The sequence below is a fragment of the Petromyzon marinus genome, chromosome 44, assembly GCF_048934315.1.
Source record: "Petromyzon marinus isolate PM22_M1 ecotype Great Lakes invasive population chromosome 44, UKy_Petmar_22M1.pri1.0, whole genome shotgun sequence".
In the NCBI taxonomy this organism is placed as follows: domain Eukaryota; kingdom Metazoa; phylum Chordata; class Hyperoartia; order Petromyzontiformes; family Petromyzontidae; genus Petromyzon; species Petromyzon marinus.
This window is the reverse complement of record NC_133710.1, coordinates 1,211,792-1,230,060: the sequence shown is the minus strand read 5'-3', so window position 1 is coordinate 1,230,060 and position 18,269 is coordinate 1,211,792. Positions and strand designations below refer to the sequence as shown.

The following is an 18,269-nucleotide window of genomic DNA, read 5'->3' as shown; positions in this document are numbered from 1 at the left end:
CTTCTTTGGTTCTTTCGGTAAAGTCACGTAGAATGACAATAAAATAATAAATTGATAAAATAAAATAACACAATAATATTCTCACGACGTTTCGGCCACAACACAAGCGGCACAAAAAATGTATTTAGAAAAAACCATACATTTATGGAAATGTAATGTTTACATTCCATATCGCACATTTAAGCCTTTGTGATGCTTGTAATTACTTCATTTCACAAAAAAAACCCTCACAAATCTTCAGGAAAGCAAATCCAATTAAGATGAAAAAAAATGAACCCAAATATATATATCCTGACCTAAATTTTGAAATCAACAAAAAGGTGGAAAATGTAAAACCACAAAAAATGAAACCAGATATATATCTTAACCTAAATTTTGAAATCAACAAAAAGGTGGAAAATGTAAAATCACTACGAAATTGGGTGGCTTTTAACGGGAGCAAAGCGGTCGAACGGTCACGTTGTTCACACGAAGAGGGCGGAACTCTGACAACGTTGTTTGCCACGCGCCGAATACGCCAATGTCCCCGTCGCGGACAGACGGCAGGGCCGGTGAATAGACGTTCCGTCGACGAGGGCAGCAGGTGGCGCAGAGATCGCATTTCTCCTGCCACAGGTAAATCGCACGCGTCTTTGTTGATTTTAGCGGGCGAATAGTGCTTTGTAAACTGAGAAAAATGCTGTGATTTTGTTACAAAAAGGTTTCTACTTTTCGCAAACACAAGAGGTGGATGTTTCAGAGTGAAGGCTGTTTCATCACGGTGACATGTATATATTGTTTGCTGCTGGTATATATATACATACACACCGCATTCACTCGCCCCAGTGCAGTGAATGCATCGACCCGCTGTTTCAGCGCGCTGTTCGATATCCCTGCCGCTGAGCTAAAACAAATTAATAACAACATACAGATCCAATATCAGTTTGAAGTTCTTTTTTTTTTACTTTTCACTTGTAGGTATAAATAATACTAATACGGAAAATAATGCAGACAAAAGCCCCAAGTCTGAACGCGATTCACATTTACATCCTCATGGTACGTACTAAATGTTGTCAAAATGTAATCAATGCATTGTCTAATGTGATGACGGCCGACGCAGAGCGAGCTATATGTAATCATGTTGTGCTGCTTGCAATTGAATTCGTTTACACGGCCGAATTCCCCCGTGCCGTTAACGGTGACAGCTCATCTGCACGACGTGGTCGCAAATCTCTCTCTTCGTTGCTTTCCCGCTCGACTCCGCCGCGCTTTGAGAAACGTGAACCGGCTAAACATGTCCGTGACGTTCAATCTTGACATGAACATGTCCGTACGGGTGGCAATGCGTTGGACGTGATTCACCGCCGCTCGTACGATGAGCCGTCTGGGTTGTGCGCGCAACGATGATGCCCGCTATCACAGACGCGGGAGATGGCGATGTTCCGCACGGTGCCCGACGTTTCGCTCCACGTGCCGCTGGGAGTTTCTTCGGGAGCTGAATTCAGCACGTGGAGACAAACGTCGGACAAAACTCCATCGGAGAGCTGTACGGCACAACCGTGAAAATCATCATCATCATCATAACCAAGGGCCGATGTGCACAACCGATGTTTTCCACCACTCATCATCTTCAGCGGATCTCATTCCTCGTCCATTCCAGCCGCTCACACTTTCCCACCGTCAACTCATTCCCTTAGAGAGGTTGTTTTTGGGTTAGATCGCCACGTAAATATATGTGTCGTTAAACCCGCCACCACCCGACACAGCCAACTAGCAAGGGTTGTCACGTAAACAGAACGTGGCCAATTCGTCACTAGTACAGCATTACACCGGTTGTGTGTTAGAGAGCCAAGCCACAACATTTACAATCGCGAAAGCCTCCGTGTTAAACTGATTCCCTTCCCTATCTCTTCCGCTCCTGCCCCTTCCACGTTTCCTCGCAGGAAACCCTTCGTGCGTTCTCCGGCGGAGCATCTGACAATGTTCACGATAACAAACAAACAGAACAAAATGTGGGTTAGGTTGCGTGAATGTAATCGTGTCGTGCACCCATTTCCATTCGACAACGCCAATTAGTACGGCTTGTCACGTGAACTGAACGTGCCAATTTTGACACGAATGGCTGTGTCGGGTGGTGGTGGGTTTGACTTTTAAATTTACGCGACCAAACCCAACAACAACAAAAAAAACTTCTCACGAATAATGTTAAATTTTGATTTAAAGCTTTCGTGACTGCAGTGATTCATATTCTTAGTTCTTTCGGTCAAGTCACGTAGAAGGGAAACAATAAAATAATAAAAATATAAAACAATAACATTCTCACGACGTTTCGACTGCAACACAAGCAATCATCATCAGGTGTGAAAACAACAGCAAGAAAAATGTTCTTGCTGTGATCGAAACGTCGTGAGAATTTTATTGTTATATATATTTTTTATTTTATTGTTTCCCTTCTACGTGACTTTACCGAAAGAACCAAGAATACGAATAATGTTGGTTGCGAAAGCATACGCATTAAATCTAACGATGTATCCGCATATGCTCATCATTATAGACCCCTGAATAATCCCTGCCGGGGTCCTTTCTCTCTTCGTAGCTTTCGCTTTGTCGCTGTGTTCCACCCGCACGTTCTCTCCAGTCTACTGCAACGCAATCGTCTCCGGTGCATTCCCTCTCGTTCAACGTCACGCCTCCTGGGTCGCCGCTCGTGTCCCACTTACATGCCCTAGGCAGCAACAATTCACCACAATCGGAATTTGTGGGAAAATTTTTATTATGAAAATAACGGAGAATGTGTTATTTACGAACGATATAATTTGCCAATAAGAACCCAGATGCTGTTGTTGTTTAATGGTTGGCACACCGTACTTACAATCCAGCGGTCAACCGTTCGAATCGATCTCCCGGAATGGCAGATGGGACATTGACTAAAGTCTCTTTCCTATCCACCCAGCAGCAGTAAACATGGGAACACCACAGCGGGCCGGACGGGCAGGTCACGTGTGGTGGGGTCAAGTATGGGCACTCCCACCTCTCCCGAAACGTCTGGGCAAGACGTTTCGGGAGAGGCACCCTCTCGACGGGCCCTCTAGACCTCCCGCCTAGTGGGAGGCCCTTTTTGCCAGCAGTGGCGTGAGCAAGACGCGTCAGGGCTGCAACTCCACCTTCATCGCAAACTCCGCTCATCCTCGCGGTCGCGGCGGCTTTTGGCTGGCCGTCGAACACAGACGGTCACCGCACCGCGCGCTTTTGGATGCGCTTCTGTGGCCGTCTGGAACGTTCTTCCTTCCGATATTATGAAGCCATTGGAGCTATGCACTTTTAAATCTAGTTTGAAAGTCTCATTTCATTCGAACTGCTTTTTGTGTTTTTGTTCGTTGTCCTTCGCCCGCACCTCCGGTTATTATCGCGGTCGGCCACGTACGGCGCAAAAGAAATTCAACGTACACGCATGCAAGTAAAAAGGCAAATTATATCCTCGCGGGCCTTGCGCGATGCCAATGTTCGCTGCACGTGTAGGCAGCGTCCCCAGAGAAGCTTGACATCTTCGCTCGTAAACGAACATCGGAAAGGCGTCCACCCCGCACGAGTGTGGTACGCGGGATGACAGCGGTGTGGTCTGGGCACGTTGCAGCGTGGGGAAGTGGGACGCTTGCGTGGTCCACATCCTGGTTGAGGGCTCGATTCATTTCATACGTAAAATGAGTACCGCTTTGTAGAGAAGTCAACCTATTGGTTGGCCTATGGATAGACCCGAGCCTGCAACAGGAATGTGGAATTTCCACCACTGGCTCAGGGCTGTAAACGGCAGACGAGCAATGCTCAGCTGAGCAGGACACCACTGACATGAGTCATGCACTGTTCAGCGATACTCCTGTATTTAAAGGGTTCGAGTAAATTATATTATACACTACTGTACCTTGAAAGTGATGAACATTTGATCGTCAATTGCATTGATTGCTTTTGTTAGAACCGGAATAAGGAAATATTCGTGATAAATACGGGAGACACCGCATTATTTTTCATATTTTTGTGTGACTGGGGTCTAATCTCATTATTAAAGAAACCCCGTCAACGTCCTAATGTGATTTTCACTAAGGGTAGCGTTTAAATGTTACGTAACAATTCTTAAATATATTTTGTGCCGCATGGCCTGACGTGACATTTTTAATTACCGTCGTAAACATCTCAGCAAAATAAGCAACTTTTATTTCCGGAGAGCGAGGTTGAGCTGTTTATTTTTACTAAAGAACATTCACTGGAACACTGTCGACAACAATGTGATTGATTGCAGGCTAACATCACCTTGGGTTACACGTCGCGGATTGCTTGTGCGAGGACTGTAGGCATCGCTTACGTGAGTTTATTTTACCGTAAAATCACCGCATCCTTAGGATCAATTTTCGCAAATGAACAACAGCATTGCTACCGCGGTTTAAACTCTTTACACACTGTGGCGACACAATTCCAGAGTCGGTAGCGATGGCAAAGTCCCCTGAATGTCAATGCTTCCTCCCACTGCCACGCGCACGCATGGCATCTTGAGATGCAGGCACATTTAGACGCTATTGAAATCTGAATTGTAATTGGTGTGATTACACATAATAGGGCCTTCGTAAAATATTCCTCCAGTGGCCTTTATACATTTTACTTTGGTATTGTAATGGTGAAAGTGGCGTGATTATCAGCACAAAGGGGATGGAAATGTAGACTGAATCTGACAGCGTCGTTACGTTGGGACATTGAGCATTTTATCCTTTTAGCGAATGAACAGCCTGGCAATTTTAGTAGCTCGTTTTTAAACATTATACATAGAGAACGGTGAGTGCATGGACAGACCAAGAGATCGTACTTAACAAATATATATTTTTTCAATTGCGGTAAAGATCTGAATCCTCACATCACGAAGCAGCATTATTTGGAGGTGATACGACTGAGATACTGAGTTCTAATTCCCGGTTTCAATCGCACATGGTTACTGAGAAGCTGGCTCTCAATTGTGGTGAATCCGTGGTGTGAGCCTGGTCACAGATGCACAACAAGGAATCATGTTAAATTTTGGTTTCTCACGGTTTGGTGAAATTCCAACTCAGAGAATTGATATATTGGTTTAACTCTCGTGCCACAAACACTAACCTCAGGACAGAGAGTGTGTGGGAAAGTGTGTCTCGTGTTGTGTACAGGACAGAGTGTGTGTGGGAAAGTGTGTCTCGTATAGTGTACAGGACAGAGAGTGTGTGGGAAAGTGTGTCCCGTATTGTGTACAGGACAGAGTGTGGGTGGGAAAGTGTGTCCCGTATTGTGTACAGGACAGAGAGTGTGTGGGAAAGTGTGTCTCGTATTGTGTACAGGACAACGGGGCCACTTGAATGGTATATGAGATGCATCTGTTTTTGTGTGTGTGCGAGTGAAACCATTGACTTATTCCGTAAATAAGCCACCATTTGTAAAACCGTCAGCATGAGTCCCACCCCCCCATATATATTCCGCATCATTCAGATGATTTTTTTAAAATTCTAAACTGTGAAGTTGCCTAATTTTCGCAACTGCCCAGGGACGAGAGGAAATGAGTGGAGGATGGTACGGCGGTAATGCGAACAACATGTCCAGAACACACCTCGTGTGTCACACGTCTCACTCTTTCAGCTTCATAAAACTCTGCTGCTGCTGCCACCACCACCACCTTCAATATGTCTACCGACCCGTATTCGTATGTACGTACGTACGTTGAGCTTCTTTCACACCGTGCGTAGCCAACCCTGCTAAGCGGAGGTGCGGGGGAAGGACAACAAATTCACCAAAAAAAGCATTTATAAAGAAATGAGATTTCAATCTCGAAGATGTAAAAGTGCATAGCTCCCAGTGGCTTTGTAAGGCAGAGCGTTCCAGACGGCCGCAGAAGCGCATCTGACAGCGCGCGAACGCGGTGACCATCTTTGTTCGACGGTTCGCCAAAAGCCGCCGCTGTGAGGATGACCGGAGTTCGCCTGATGGTTCATGCTCCCTGAGATCGACAGGGTCATTGTGCACTGCGTGAAACACGTTCAAGTCCCGGCTGAAGACTGGCCTCTGTCTCTCTCTCTATAATCCCCTTAATCTTGTCTCTTTAGTCTTTCTCGCCACCGTTTACTTTACACTTATTTTCCTAAACCACTTGCATGGCGCTCTGAGGTGTATTTTTTAAGGGTCCCTTGCAAATGGATAAGTACAGGTGAATATGTTATTGTTGCTTTTCGAATCGACTGATACATTTCCACGAAGCAAGTTTGCCTCTAGGCAAGAAAAAACATCCCGCATGGGAATACAGGGAAATGGTCACTTTACCCAGAAAAAGTGTCATGACAAAGGATGCTTACTCCACTTGCGAGTGACTTAAATGTGAGACACATGGACACATGGACTTAATGTCTGCGGAAAGAGGACAAAAAATAAATAATTACGTTTTTAAAAAGGGCACATGGGAACACAGGGAACATGCTGCGTGTGAATTATGAGCATGTATTCCTCTGTTTCTGCTCAGAAAGTCAGAGTTTCCACCACAGTTTTGGACATAATTGCCATTCATGCCGTGACAATGGACCCTTTGTGTGCCGTGGTGGACATGAGGGCGCTGTTACTACTTGTGCGTGACAAATTTTGCGTGCAAATGAATGAATTGCTCAGATTTTTTTGTTTTGCTCCAACGTTAGAACAGTGCCAAATGTGAACTTCTGGAACATTGCTCTTATGCCCCCCGATTTAACATGGATGTTAGCGTTCGTACGGAATCTTACTGTTCTGGGTGTGCGCAGGCTAAACAGCGTACTTTGCAGTATGCCGTTTAAATAAGAGCGCCACAAATGTTTAGCCCTTCAACATTTATAGCCCTTCGTCGATCAACCGCTGGGCCTCCCCACACCGTGTCTTTTCGGTTGTCGGGCGGGGGGCAGGGGGTTGGTGACCATACTTCACCACGCCGGTCAGCGCAGGTTGGTGAAGTGGTGGAATCCAGAACCGGTGGTAGATATCGCTCGCCGCTGATGTTTAGCCATCGGTGGGGAATCGAACTCGGCTCGCCAGATACATCGCTCATCGCAGTTCACAAACCACTGTGCTACATCTCCACACACCCCCCCCCCCGCCTCATTCAAAAGTGTAACGCACACAAACAAATGTCCCGCGCCTCGTTCTTCTCAACAAACGTACGCACACGTGTGCCTTCGTCTCCAGTTGTCAATGTTTCCCAAGACGGGGCCGTGGCACGTTTTGAACAACCTCGAGTACGACTGCTGGCCGCTGTCACAGCCGAACGAGTTCAACATGATCGACTGCGGAGGTGAGCGCGTAACGTGGGGGGCGGTGGGGGCGGGGGGGGAATCAGCGAACGGCCAAGGCGAAGTTTCTCGTCGCTGCTGACGCCGTTGATGCCGCAGTTGCCTCTCGACGTCGCTTCCTTACCGCTGCATCCTTGCAGCCGTGCAAATCTGACACCAGACCTCCGCGCGGTCTGCACCTACACTCCACCTGGCTTCCAGCGCCTTCCCCTTGGCCACCGACTTGCATGGGTGCCACTCTCAGTCGCTTCTCCCTCTCTTGCATCCGGCACGAATGCTCCACAAATGACATTAAGAATGTACTCGAAATCGACAACACTTTCCCATGACGTTTCCATTAAAATGCTTCGAACTTGCTCATCCAATTCTGCCGTAAAATGTCCCAACATGCCACGCACGGATCTTTATTCAAAGGCTAGGAGATTATTTTCGGTAGCAGAGATAGGTGGTGGTTGAGGTGGTCATTGTGGCTCACGGTTGTGTAACGCGCTGAACCGGCATTGCTGAGAAGCTGGGTTGGAATCCACGTTCCATCCACCCGCGATTAAAGTGAGTTCTCAAACGGATTGAATTAATGGTCTCTGTCCAGTCATCAGTGAATGCACACACTTTCACCCCCCCTAATATTAAAAAATACTTTTGTCACTTTAATTTGTGACCAGTTCGATCGCACAGTGTGTGGGGAAAACTGATATTACGGACAGTAGGTACAAAAAGTAAAAAATAAGAAGGAAAATTCGATTAAGGCAAGTTAGATTTTCTTGGAAAATATAATGAGAAAACAAGAGACTGCATTTCAACAGTTTTTGGCTCTGAAAATTATCGGTACAACAAGAATCATGGGAAGACAGCGAATAAAGTGCGTGAAGCAATTTGAACAATTGCATTCAACTGAGAGGAACAGAGTAACGTCACGGGCAGGGCTAAGTCGATTGCCACAATCGCCAACGAATTTGAGAATGGACGTTGAGCGGGTGAGGAAGTGCAACCCCTATTTGGTGAGGATGCAAAGGCCGCTTGAGTTTCTTTCCTCTTCGTCTCAAAGGTTCTGCGGAAAAAAAAAATCTCGCCCAGATGTTCCCGGGCAAACGGGGTGCGATGTTCTGAATGGATGCAGTGTCTCGTGGCAAGGGCAGTGGTGCCGTGCAGGTGGCACATCACTTCCCGCGATCCATAATCGAGGTTTTTTTTGGGATTAGATCGTGGAAATATGTGTCGTTAAAACCCGCCACCACCCGAACACAGGAGGACTTCTCCACAAATCTGGCTGTCGCCTGATGAAGCTAGTTGTAATTACTGGCGAAACGTCGTACTCGATTGTAAATCTTGTGGCTTGGCTCTCCAACACACAGGTGTTGCTGTACTAGTGACGAATTGGCACGTTCTGTTTACGTAACAAACCTTACTAGTTGGCTGTGTCGGGTGGTGGTGGGGTTTGACGACACATTTATTTATTTACACGATCTAACCCCCCCAAAAAAAACTCTATTATGGATGATATTGGCTGCGATGTTATATTTTAAGATCACATCAAAATTAACGTAATCTTTGGCTCATCATAAATGGTGTATCTAGCTCGGCCGGATCAGCTGAAACAAAAATCAGGAACACAGCAAATAGCCTTCAACAGAGGCGCTGTAAATTAATCAGTCCACAGACTCCTCGACTTATGAACACTCTACTTACGAACTTTCAGAGATACGAACAAACGTGTTCGTATGTCCAGTTGCTTGTTCGGATCGAGAGTCGTAATTCAACCGCCACACAATAGATGGCGGTGGTGGCATCTACATCTGCAGAACGTGAAGAACAGTGGCATCTACACCTATGGGAGATTATGCAATCTTGAAAGCCATTCTCCGTATTTAGTGTACATGGCGCACGTGTTTGGAATGGACAGAAGTGAAGTTGGACTTACGAACAAATCGACTTACGAACAGATTTCTGGAACCTAACTCGTTCGTAAGTAGAGGAGTCCCTGTACTGTACTGTATTTTTTCCTCTCGCGTCATAATTATCTGAACGTGTTATGTTTTCCGTTTATGTTATAAAACATTTTTTTGTTGCAATTCGCCAGCTCTGGAAATTCGACAAACATTGTCACGATTCTGGATTTACGAATCTTTGTCTTGTTTAACCACTCTGGGGGAACGTAGCAGCCACTTCCATTACAACTCAAACGTCATCGATTATTGCACACGCAATTTGAATGCACGTGTAGTGACTAAACTCGGAGGCAGTAAGACTTGGAGGCACTTCTTTATTTAACGAGCACCATCAGTATAATACACAACACCACGTGGGTACACACTGTCACTGTTGCTAGCCTATACACAACACCACGTGGGTACACACTATTACTCTTGCTAGCCTATAACACCACGTGGGTACACACTGTCACTGTTGCTAGCCTATAACACCACGTGGGTACACACTATTACTGTTGCTAGCCTATACACAACACTACGTGGGTACACACTGTCACTGTTGCTCGCCTATACAAAACTCTAACCGTCTAACACTGACGGCGCTGAACCGAGACAGCCAACTACCGTCTAGCAGCGCAATGTCGAGTGAAGACGATGGCGACGATCTTGAGCATCACGACGGGGATCCCACTCCAGCAACAGCCTCGAGGTCCCTCACTGGGGCCCCTCTAAGACCCCTAGCGTGGCCTCGCTCCGCCCCGGCCACGCCCCCTCTCTGGAACCCACTAGGGGGTTCCCGAGGCTTCTAGATGCCCCCCCCCCCCTCTGTGACCCTTCCCCTAGATGTCCCCCTCTAGTGTCTATCATGGCCTGCTGACTTCAGTACTGACGTACACCACAGTTCCCTTTTTCGCCAGCAGCCAACACTATGCCACTACACGTGTATTGTGAACTTCAGAATGTATACATTGATCAGTCAATTAGAGCTTCGTTACACCAGTTTAACACCTAGGCTTCCGCGACCAATATCCATAATAGAGGTTTTTTTGAGTTAGATTGTGTAACTATATAAATGTGTTGCTAAACCCACCACCACCCGACACAGCCAACTAGTAAGGGTTGTCATGTAAACAGAACGTGGCCAATTCTTCACTAGTACAGCACACCGGTGTGTTGGAGAGCCAAGCCACAACGTTTACAATCTGAGTACGACGTTTCGCCAATAATTATAACTAGCTTCATCAGGCGACAGCCAGAATGATTTGGCTTTTTCTGTTTACGTGACAAACCTTACTAATTGGCTCTGTCGGGTGGTGGCGGGTTTAACGACACAATTATATATTTCTGTGATCTAACCCAACAAAAAACCTGTATTATGGACTTCGTTACACCATTGGTTATTAGAGAAACTCATTTTATATTTGGCTCAATAAAACACGCTCAGTGCGCTGCTGTAGAGGGTTACCAGGAGCGGAATCAGAAAGAAAGGCTTTGCTCGCTGTGTTTTTGCTCAGTGTGTAAGGGCGGGAGGCCTCGGTTCGATTCCCAACTTGGGTTCATTTCTGTGTGTAGTTTGTACGTTCTCTCACTGTTCTGAATGGGTTTCCTCTGGGTACTGCAGTTGCCTCCCATACTGTAGCTAAACACACACACAATGCAACTGGTGTCGTATTGGCCAAAACATCGCAATGCTGACAAATTACCCACAAATTACTCAATTGTGGGTTACATAGCAACATCATCACCTCCCCCGACTACTTGGCAGTGCCCTCCCGAAAACGAGTCTTGAGACTCAGGCTTCTCTTGGTAAACGAGCATAATAATACAATGCATACATTGCATGTATGTTGAACTTCTTTCCCACTGTACGTAGCCGAACCGCGCGAGTCGGAGGTGCGGGGGAAGGACAGCAAACTAAACACAAAAAACAAACATTTAAATCCAGACGATATGAAAGTGCGCAGCTCCAGTGGCTTCATAATATCGGAAGGAAGAGCGTTCCAGACGGCCGGAAAAGCGCGTCTGACAGCGCCCGTCTTTGTTCGACGGTTCGCCAAAAGCCGCCGTTGTGAGGATGACCGGAGTTCGCCTGATGGTTCATGCTCCCTGAGATCGGCAGGATCATTGTGCACTGCGTGAAACACGTTCAAGTCCCGGCTGAAGACTGGCCCCTGTCTGTCTGTCTCTCTCTCTATTGTCCCCTCGACATTGCCTCTTTAGTTTTTTCTCTCCGACGATTACTTCACTTTTGTTTTCCTATAACCACTTGCATTTCAGGCTTGGAAATGGCTTGGTTTAAAAGGCCACCGGGCACGGTCGTGAGTGGAAACGTCTTCGAAGTCGTCTACGAGGTGGATGCCCCGGACAGCTTTTACGAATGGGGTGTAAGCAACAAAATATTCCCCAACAGGTAATTGTAGTCTGCAGGCACGTGCTGTGTGTGGAACTTCTTTCGTGCCGCATGTAGCCAACCGTGCTAATCGGAGGCGCGGAGTCGCTCTCGTCGTACGTACGCGCATCGTTTATTTTACGCAAGCGTTGTATCGGGCGATACGAGGATGGCAACCCACGGATGGATCCCGAGAGATTCAAGTGTGGATCTCGGGACAAATTCGTAACAAACGCGAACACCACCGGCAAGACAACAGCTGTCATTACGGCTGGCGGGCCGGCAAATACAAAAAAAATATCAGCGACGAAGAATTCATACAAACGGTAGAACTTCTCTTCTTTGGTTCTGTCGGTAAAGTCACCACGTAGAATGAGAATAAAATTATAAATTGATAAAATAAAATAACACAATAAAATTCTCACGACGTTTCGGCCACAACACAAGCGGCCTTCATCAGGTGAAGGGACGAGACTGTCTTCGCCTGATGAATGCCGCTTTGTGTTGTGGCCGAAACGTCGTGAGAATTTTATCGTGTTATTTTATTTTATCAATTTATTATTTTAATTCTCATTCTACGCGACTTTACCGAAAGAACCAAAGAAGATGATGAATCCTTGCAGTCACGAAAGCTTTTAGTACGACTTCTACCAAGGTTCTGGCGCTGGTTAGGGATTGGCGCCTGTCCGGTGCCAGATTGTCGCTCCGCAGCCTTGCGGTGAGTCGCAGAGGCCGGCAAGGTCCACCAAAGCGGATCGCAGTGCACCGTGCATTGGCCAACTTCATACTTTTTTTTTCTAAAAATGTTTAGTCAAAGGGGCCGATCGATATCGCCTTATTCACCCCCCCCCGCTCATCCTCCTCCAAACCTGCGCTTTTACAGAATGAGGGGAATTGCTCGGAATACCACAAAAGATAATTTGGGCAAATTTATGAGCGCGTTTGTTGTTGTTGTTGTGACGGTTTATCCTCTGTGGAATGCGTGGAGCTGCGCGGAGTGGTGAGAGGGGAATCGGAGTGGTGAGAGGGGAGTGGTGAGTGGTGAGAGGGGAGTGGTGAGTGGTGAGAGGGGAGTGGTGAGAGGGGAGTGGTGAGAGGGGAGTGGTGAGAGGAGAGTTTTGAGAGGGGGGAGGAGAGTGGTGAGAGGGGAGTGGTGAGAGGGGAGTGGTGAGAGGGGAGAGGGGAGTGGTGAGAGGGGAGTGGTGAGAGGGGAGAGGTGAGAGGGGAGTGGTGAGAGGGGAGTGGTGAGTGGTGAGAGGGGAGTGGTGAGTGGTGAGAGTGGTGAGAGGGGAGTGGTGAGAGGGGAGTGGTGAGAGGGGAGAGGTGAGAGGGGAGTGGTGAGAGGGGAGTGGTGAGAGGGGAGTGGTGAGAGGGGAGAGGGGAGTGGTGAGAGGAGAGTGGTGAGAGGGGAGTGGTGAGTTGTGAGAGGGGAGAGGAGAGTGGTGAGAGGGGAGTGGTGAGAGGGGAGTGGTGAGAGGGGAGTGGTGAGAGGGGAGTGGTGAGAGGAGAGTGGTGAGAGGGGAGTGGTGAGAGGGGAGTGGTGAGAGGAGAGTGGTGAGTGGTGAGAGGGGAGTGGTGAGAGGGGAGTGGTGAGAGGGGAGAGGTGAGAGGGGAGTGGTGAGAGGGGAGAGGGGAGTGGAGAGTGGTGAGAGGGGAGTGGTGAGAGGGGAGTGGAGAGTGGTGAGAGGAGAGTGGTGAGTGGTGAGAGGGGAGTGGTGAGAGGAGAGTGGTGAGAGGGGAGTGGTGAGTGGTGAGAGGGGAGTGGAGAGTGGTGAGAGGAGAGTGGTGAGAGGGGAGTGGTGAGTGGTGAGAGGGGAGTGGTGAGTGGTGAGAGGGGAGTGGTGAGTGGTGAGAGGAGAGTGGTGAGTGGTGAGAGGGGAGTGGTGAGAGGGGAGTGGTGAGAGGGGAGTGGTGAGAGGGGAGTGGTGAGAGGGGAGTGGTGAGAGGGGAGAGGAGAGAGGGGAGTGGTGAGAGGAGAGTGGTGAGAGGGGAGTGGTGAGAGTGGTGAGAGGAGAGTGGTGAGAGGGGAGTGGTGAAAGGGGAGTGGTGAGAGTGGTGAGAGTGGAGAGAGGGGAGTGGTGAGAGGGGAGGGGTGAGAGTGGTGAGAGTGGCGAGAGGGGAGTGGTGAGAGGGGAGTGGTGAGAGGGGAGTGGTGAGAGGGGAGTGGTGAGAGGGGAGTGGTGAGTGGTGAGAGGGGAGTGGTGAGAGGGGAGTGGTGAGAGGGGAATCGCTCTGATGCGTGTCCATGGTGGCACGCCACTCGCCCCACTGGCAGAGTGAGCCGACCTATCAGGCTCAAAGACAAAGATCCCCCGTGTAGCCTTAACACACGTGTTGTGGGCAAGTGCTGTTCGCGAGTAGCACCAACGCTACGCCCGGCCGCCTTTGTCTTCCTAGGACTGACGTTTGCACACACCGCACCGGGTCCTAATTTCAAGGCTGAATCGACATCGGGCAGGGAGACCAAAGTCATCAGTTGCGATATCCGCTCGTGTTGAACTGGGGGTCGCTTTGGCTTGTGCGCTAAACCACTACGCTACCGCTCCCCCAAGACACGCGCGTGTGATGGCGTGCGTGCGAGAGTCACTCCATCCTCCACCAAGGCGTGAGAATTGGACTGCTCAGGGCAGAGATGTGATGTGGCAAGTTAGGAATCGTGACAAGCTGGGCGCTTGAGTGTAAGAGATACTTTTGTGTGGATAATTACATTTTGCCACAGAAAGTTTGAAGCCAATGCAAGATGAAACCGCACCTAGGCAGGGTATAGGGGTGTCGACGCTCTAGTGGCCTTGACACTGTGATATTTCGATGTAATAACCACGATGATAGCATGGCCCCTCATTCAAAACATCATCATGTCGTCATTCCCGTTGCTCGTTCAAGTTCTCTGAAATGATTCATTTCTTGACTATGAAATAACAATGAAAGTAAAAACAAAACCCATTAAATGAGTCAGTTTAACAAGCAGTAGGCTTCCACGACCAATATCATCCATAATAAAAGTGTTTTTGGTTAGATCGAGTGAATGTATAAATGTGTCGTTAAAACCCGCCACCACCCAACACATTTACATATTTACGCGATCTAACCCAAAAAAACCCCTCTACGATGGTGGATATTGGTCGCGGAAGCCCACGTGTTAAATAGAATACAGTTTACAGTCTACAATCTCGACTTGGTGAAATCTTTTCCGCGGTATGTCATGTTTTTTTTAGCTACTGTACCACCCGACAGAGCCAATGATGTTGTCACGTGGGCGTGTACGCCAATTGATTTGGTTTTATCAGTAAAACCGAGGGAATGTTGAAAGGCAAGCGAAATGTTTACAATTTTATACCAGACGTTATTGCCAGAGACTACATCCAGCATAATCAAGTGTTCTCATAAGCTCGGCTGGTTGTCATCGGCATACAATTATTCGCGGTTACCATCGATCCTATTCAACAATAACTAACTCAACATTTCCACGAATGTAATTCCGTCGAACTGATTTATATGTTCTCAAAAAAAAAAGCAGACGATAAAAAGTAAGAATAGGTTTTACCCTTTCTGTTAAGATGTTCAAACACCAAATAAAAACTTTTACACCTGTTTTATTGCCAGGAAAGGTGAAGCCTATTCTTATTTTTTCATACCTTGATACTTCAGTTTTCAGTTTCATTGATTAGGTATAGCCCTGTGAGCCATGCGGCTCTTGACTCGGGTGCAACCGCAACAAACAAAAACATGAACAAAGAACATCTTAAAGTGACTACGTGCAACAGAAAAATCCAGGAAAAAACATCAAAGTCTTCCAGAAAAAACACCGTATATGAATGCTGTGTGCAAAAATCCCAGTGGGATGCAAGTCAAACAATAACAACCATAAGCCATTTTGATTTAAAGCTTTCGTGACTGCAGGGATTCATATTCTTGGTTCTTTCGGTAAAGTCACGTAGAAGGGAAACAATAAAATAATTGTTTTACATTTTTATTATTTTATTGTTTCCCTTCTACGTGACTTTACCGAAAGAATCAAGAACCATAAGACAATTTAGATTAAAGTTATCAGTCTAACTCTGTACTACAACAAACAAATATGGCTGAACCAAAATAAAGCTATAAAAACAATGTAACGGTGATCATAGGAACTGTGATTTAAATTTAACAATAAACGATATACATAACATGTACTACCAAACTTTGCAGCCATAGCTGACTGCATGAGTCACTCCATAACAGCAGGAGTATCAGTAGGAGTATCAAACATTTTTAATGCACCTTTAAAGATCAGCACACTATAATCAAAACCCAAGATCATACTTTGCAGCGGTCATCCGGAGCGATAATTTCATTTCAGGCCACTGGCAAATAGGTCCCAAAAATCAGACGCTAAGTCCACATATCTCTGCTGCTGAAATGATACACTCCCAGAAGACAAATGCGGCTGACGGGTTGTGGAAGAAATACTTAAAAATGTTACGTGTGAGAGATGACTGTGTGAATGCGCTGCATTGCCTGCTTATTTACTATTGTTATTATTATTTAAATTCTCTCCACCACAGGCTAATCATTATTTTGCTGTATGTTCTCAAGGACGGTCAGTCAAGCGAAACATTTTTGCGAGGAGCAGGAATGCCCTGCACCATGGAAGGATGCAACGGAAATCAACTGCTGCATCCACCATGCCAACATCCACTCTTGCCCCCTCTCGTTCATGGTACGGACGCCTCAAGCGAATTTACTCTTTGAGTCATCCACGTTGTCCGTTATCTCTCGGACAAACTGAAGAGTCGTGCGAAATGCATTTGTTCAATGTACAGGGTGTCCGAAAACGAATATGCCAATAAATAAAGCTGATTAGTTTGATTGCTGTTCGAGATACTGACATAATTTTGATATGAATATATATGCATTCGACATATACGTTTTAGTTTATTAGGAATATTGATGAGTACTTTATTTCTGATTCAGAAGAGACCCCATTTTCCGATATAATGACAAGTCCGCCCGTTTACCCGACTGAACACCATTAGATTTTTTTTAAATCTCTGGGTTTTTAAAAAAAGTTAAGTCTACACTAGCAAACCAAGGGAGCTTGAAGAAACTTAAACATGGTATTGTTGATGCTGCTGTGTCATCCATTCCTACAACTGTGTTGGAAAATGTTTTCTCCGAGTTTGATCGCCGAATCAGATTGATTATAGTGAACGATGCACGGCATGCAGAAGTCTATTAATAATTCGACAATATCGAATTAATGCCATAACAAATTAAATAAACTAAAACTTTAAAATCTATTACATGTTTTCTTGTAAAATTTACTTTAGTGTCTCGAATAACAACATAACCATTCGACGTTATTTTTGGTATATTCATTTTCAGATACCCTGTATATTTCTGTATGCAATAAAATCCTTCACGTTTGTTCAACTGAGACTATAATTTTCCAGGTGCATGGTGGAATCTGTGGGCCATGGATCCCAGATGACGGACAAATATTTACCCACACACTCTCAGAAGCGGGCACAATGAAGAGGCACAACTGGTCTGCTATGGTACGATTAATGATGTATTTGTCTCTTACCCAATAGCTTACATTAGGTCAGCATTCTTGTCTTTCATATGTTGAGCTTTGAACCAGGTTGGCCAGGATTGGGAAAGGATATAGCCCACTTTTAACCCCGGTAACCAGACAGCGCATACTTATTTAATTATTGACTCATCACCGCAACAACAAATATTTACATATATTTTAGAACGAACAATTCAATAATTTAGAAAACAATTAAGAAGACGAATTGAAATAAAAATTTTCAAGGCTAAAAATCTTATCGATGATTCTATTTGAAAAACTGGTCATCAGAAAAAAAAATATTGAAAAGAATGCAATTCTCATTAGGCGTAAACAAGTGCCGTCTCCAACTCTTACGATCCACTCTGTTTCTCTCGTGGCCTATGTCCCATTGGCCGAAACGTCACCTATTACATGTTGCCTTATAAGGCCACACGGTGTCATCGATGAACGAGTAGTTAGAGTTCATTTTTGTTGTTAAATTGTACTTGTACTCACTGCCAACAGCGGCTGCAGAAACAACAACAGCAGCAGCAAGCAACTTGACTTATTTATCACTGGTTCTCGTGGCACTGCCGACAGGTCACGTTGGTGCACGAGGGAGTGACGGACCTGATTGCACACGTCCGCGTGGGTCACATGCAAGCGGCGCTTGTGGCAACGACCACCGTGCTCCCGGCCACAGGTGAGTGCGGAGCTGCACGAGCCTTGTTCGCACGGATGAGAAACCGGGGAATGGAATATTTTGCGGTTTGCAATGTGGCTGATGGAATATTACATGGTTTGCAATGTGGCTGATGGAATATTGCACGGTTTGCATCATGATTGATGGAATATTACACGGTTTGCAATGTGGCTAATGGAATAATACACGGTTTACATCATGATTGACGGAATATCACATGGTTTTCAATGTGGCTGATGGAATAATACACGGTCTGCAATGTGGCTGATGGAATATTGCACGGTTTGCATCATGATTGATGGAATATTACGTGGTTTTCAATGTGGCTAATAGAATATTACGGGTTTCCACTGTGCTTTCGCGTTGTGCCGCGCATTGTCTGGCGTGATGTCCAACGTTTCGCTCCACGTGCCGGAAACAT

At 46.4% G+C, this 18,269-nt stretch overlaps 1 protein-coding gene across 1 annotated transcript in view; it reads left to right on the top strand.

Moving 5' to 3' along the window:
• The first annotated feature begins 312 nt into the window (after positions 1-312).
• Positions 313-18,269, top strand: part of LOC116951912 (atrial natriuretic peptide receptor 1-like) — a 60,868-nt gene continuing 42,911 nt past the window's right edge. Inside the window, exons 1-6 of the mRNA XM_032970756.2 lie at positions 313-615; positions 7,189-7,294; positions 11,498-11,630; positions 16,185-16,308; positions 17,042-17,146; positions 17,746-17,848. Coding sequence (XP_032826647.2) covers positions 7,195-7,294; positions 11,498-11,630; positions 16,185-16,308; positions 17,042-17,146; positions 17,746-17,848 — 565 coding nt within the window. The 5' untranslated portion in view covers positions 313-615; positions 7,189-7,194. The remainder of the gene's footprint in view (positions 616-7,188; positions 7,295-11,497; positions 11,631-16,184; positions 16,309-17,041; positions 17,147-17,745; positions 17,849-18,269) is intronic.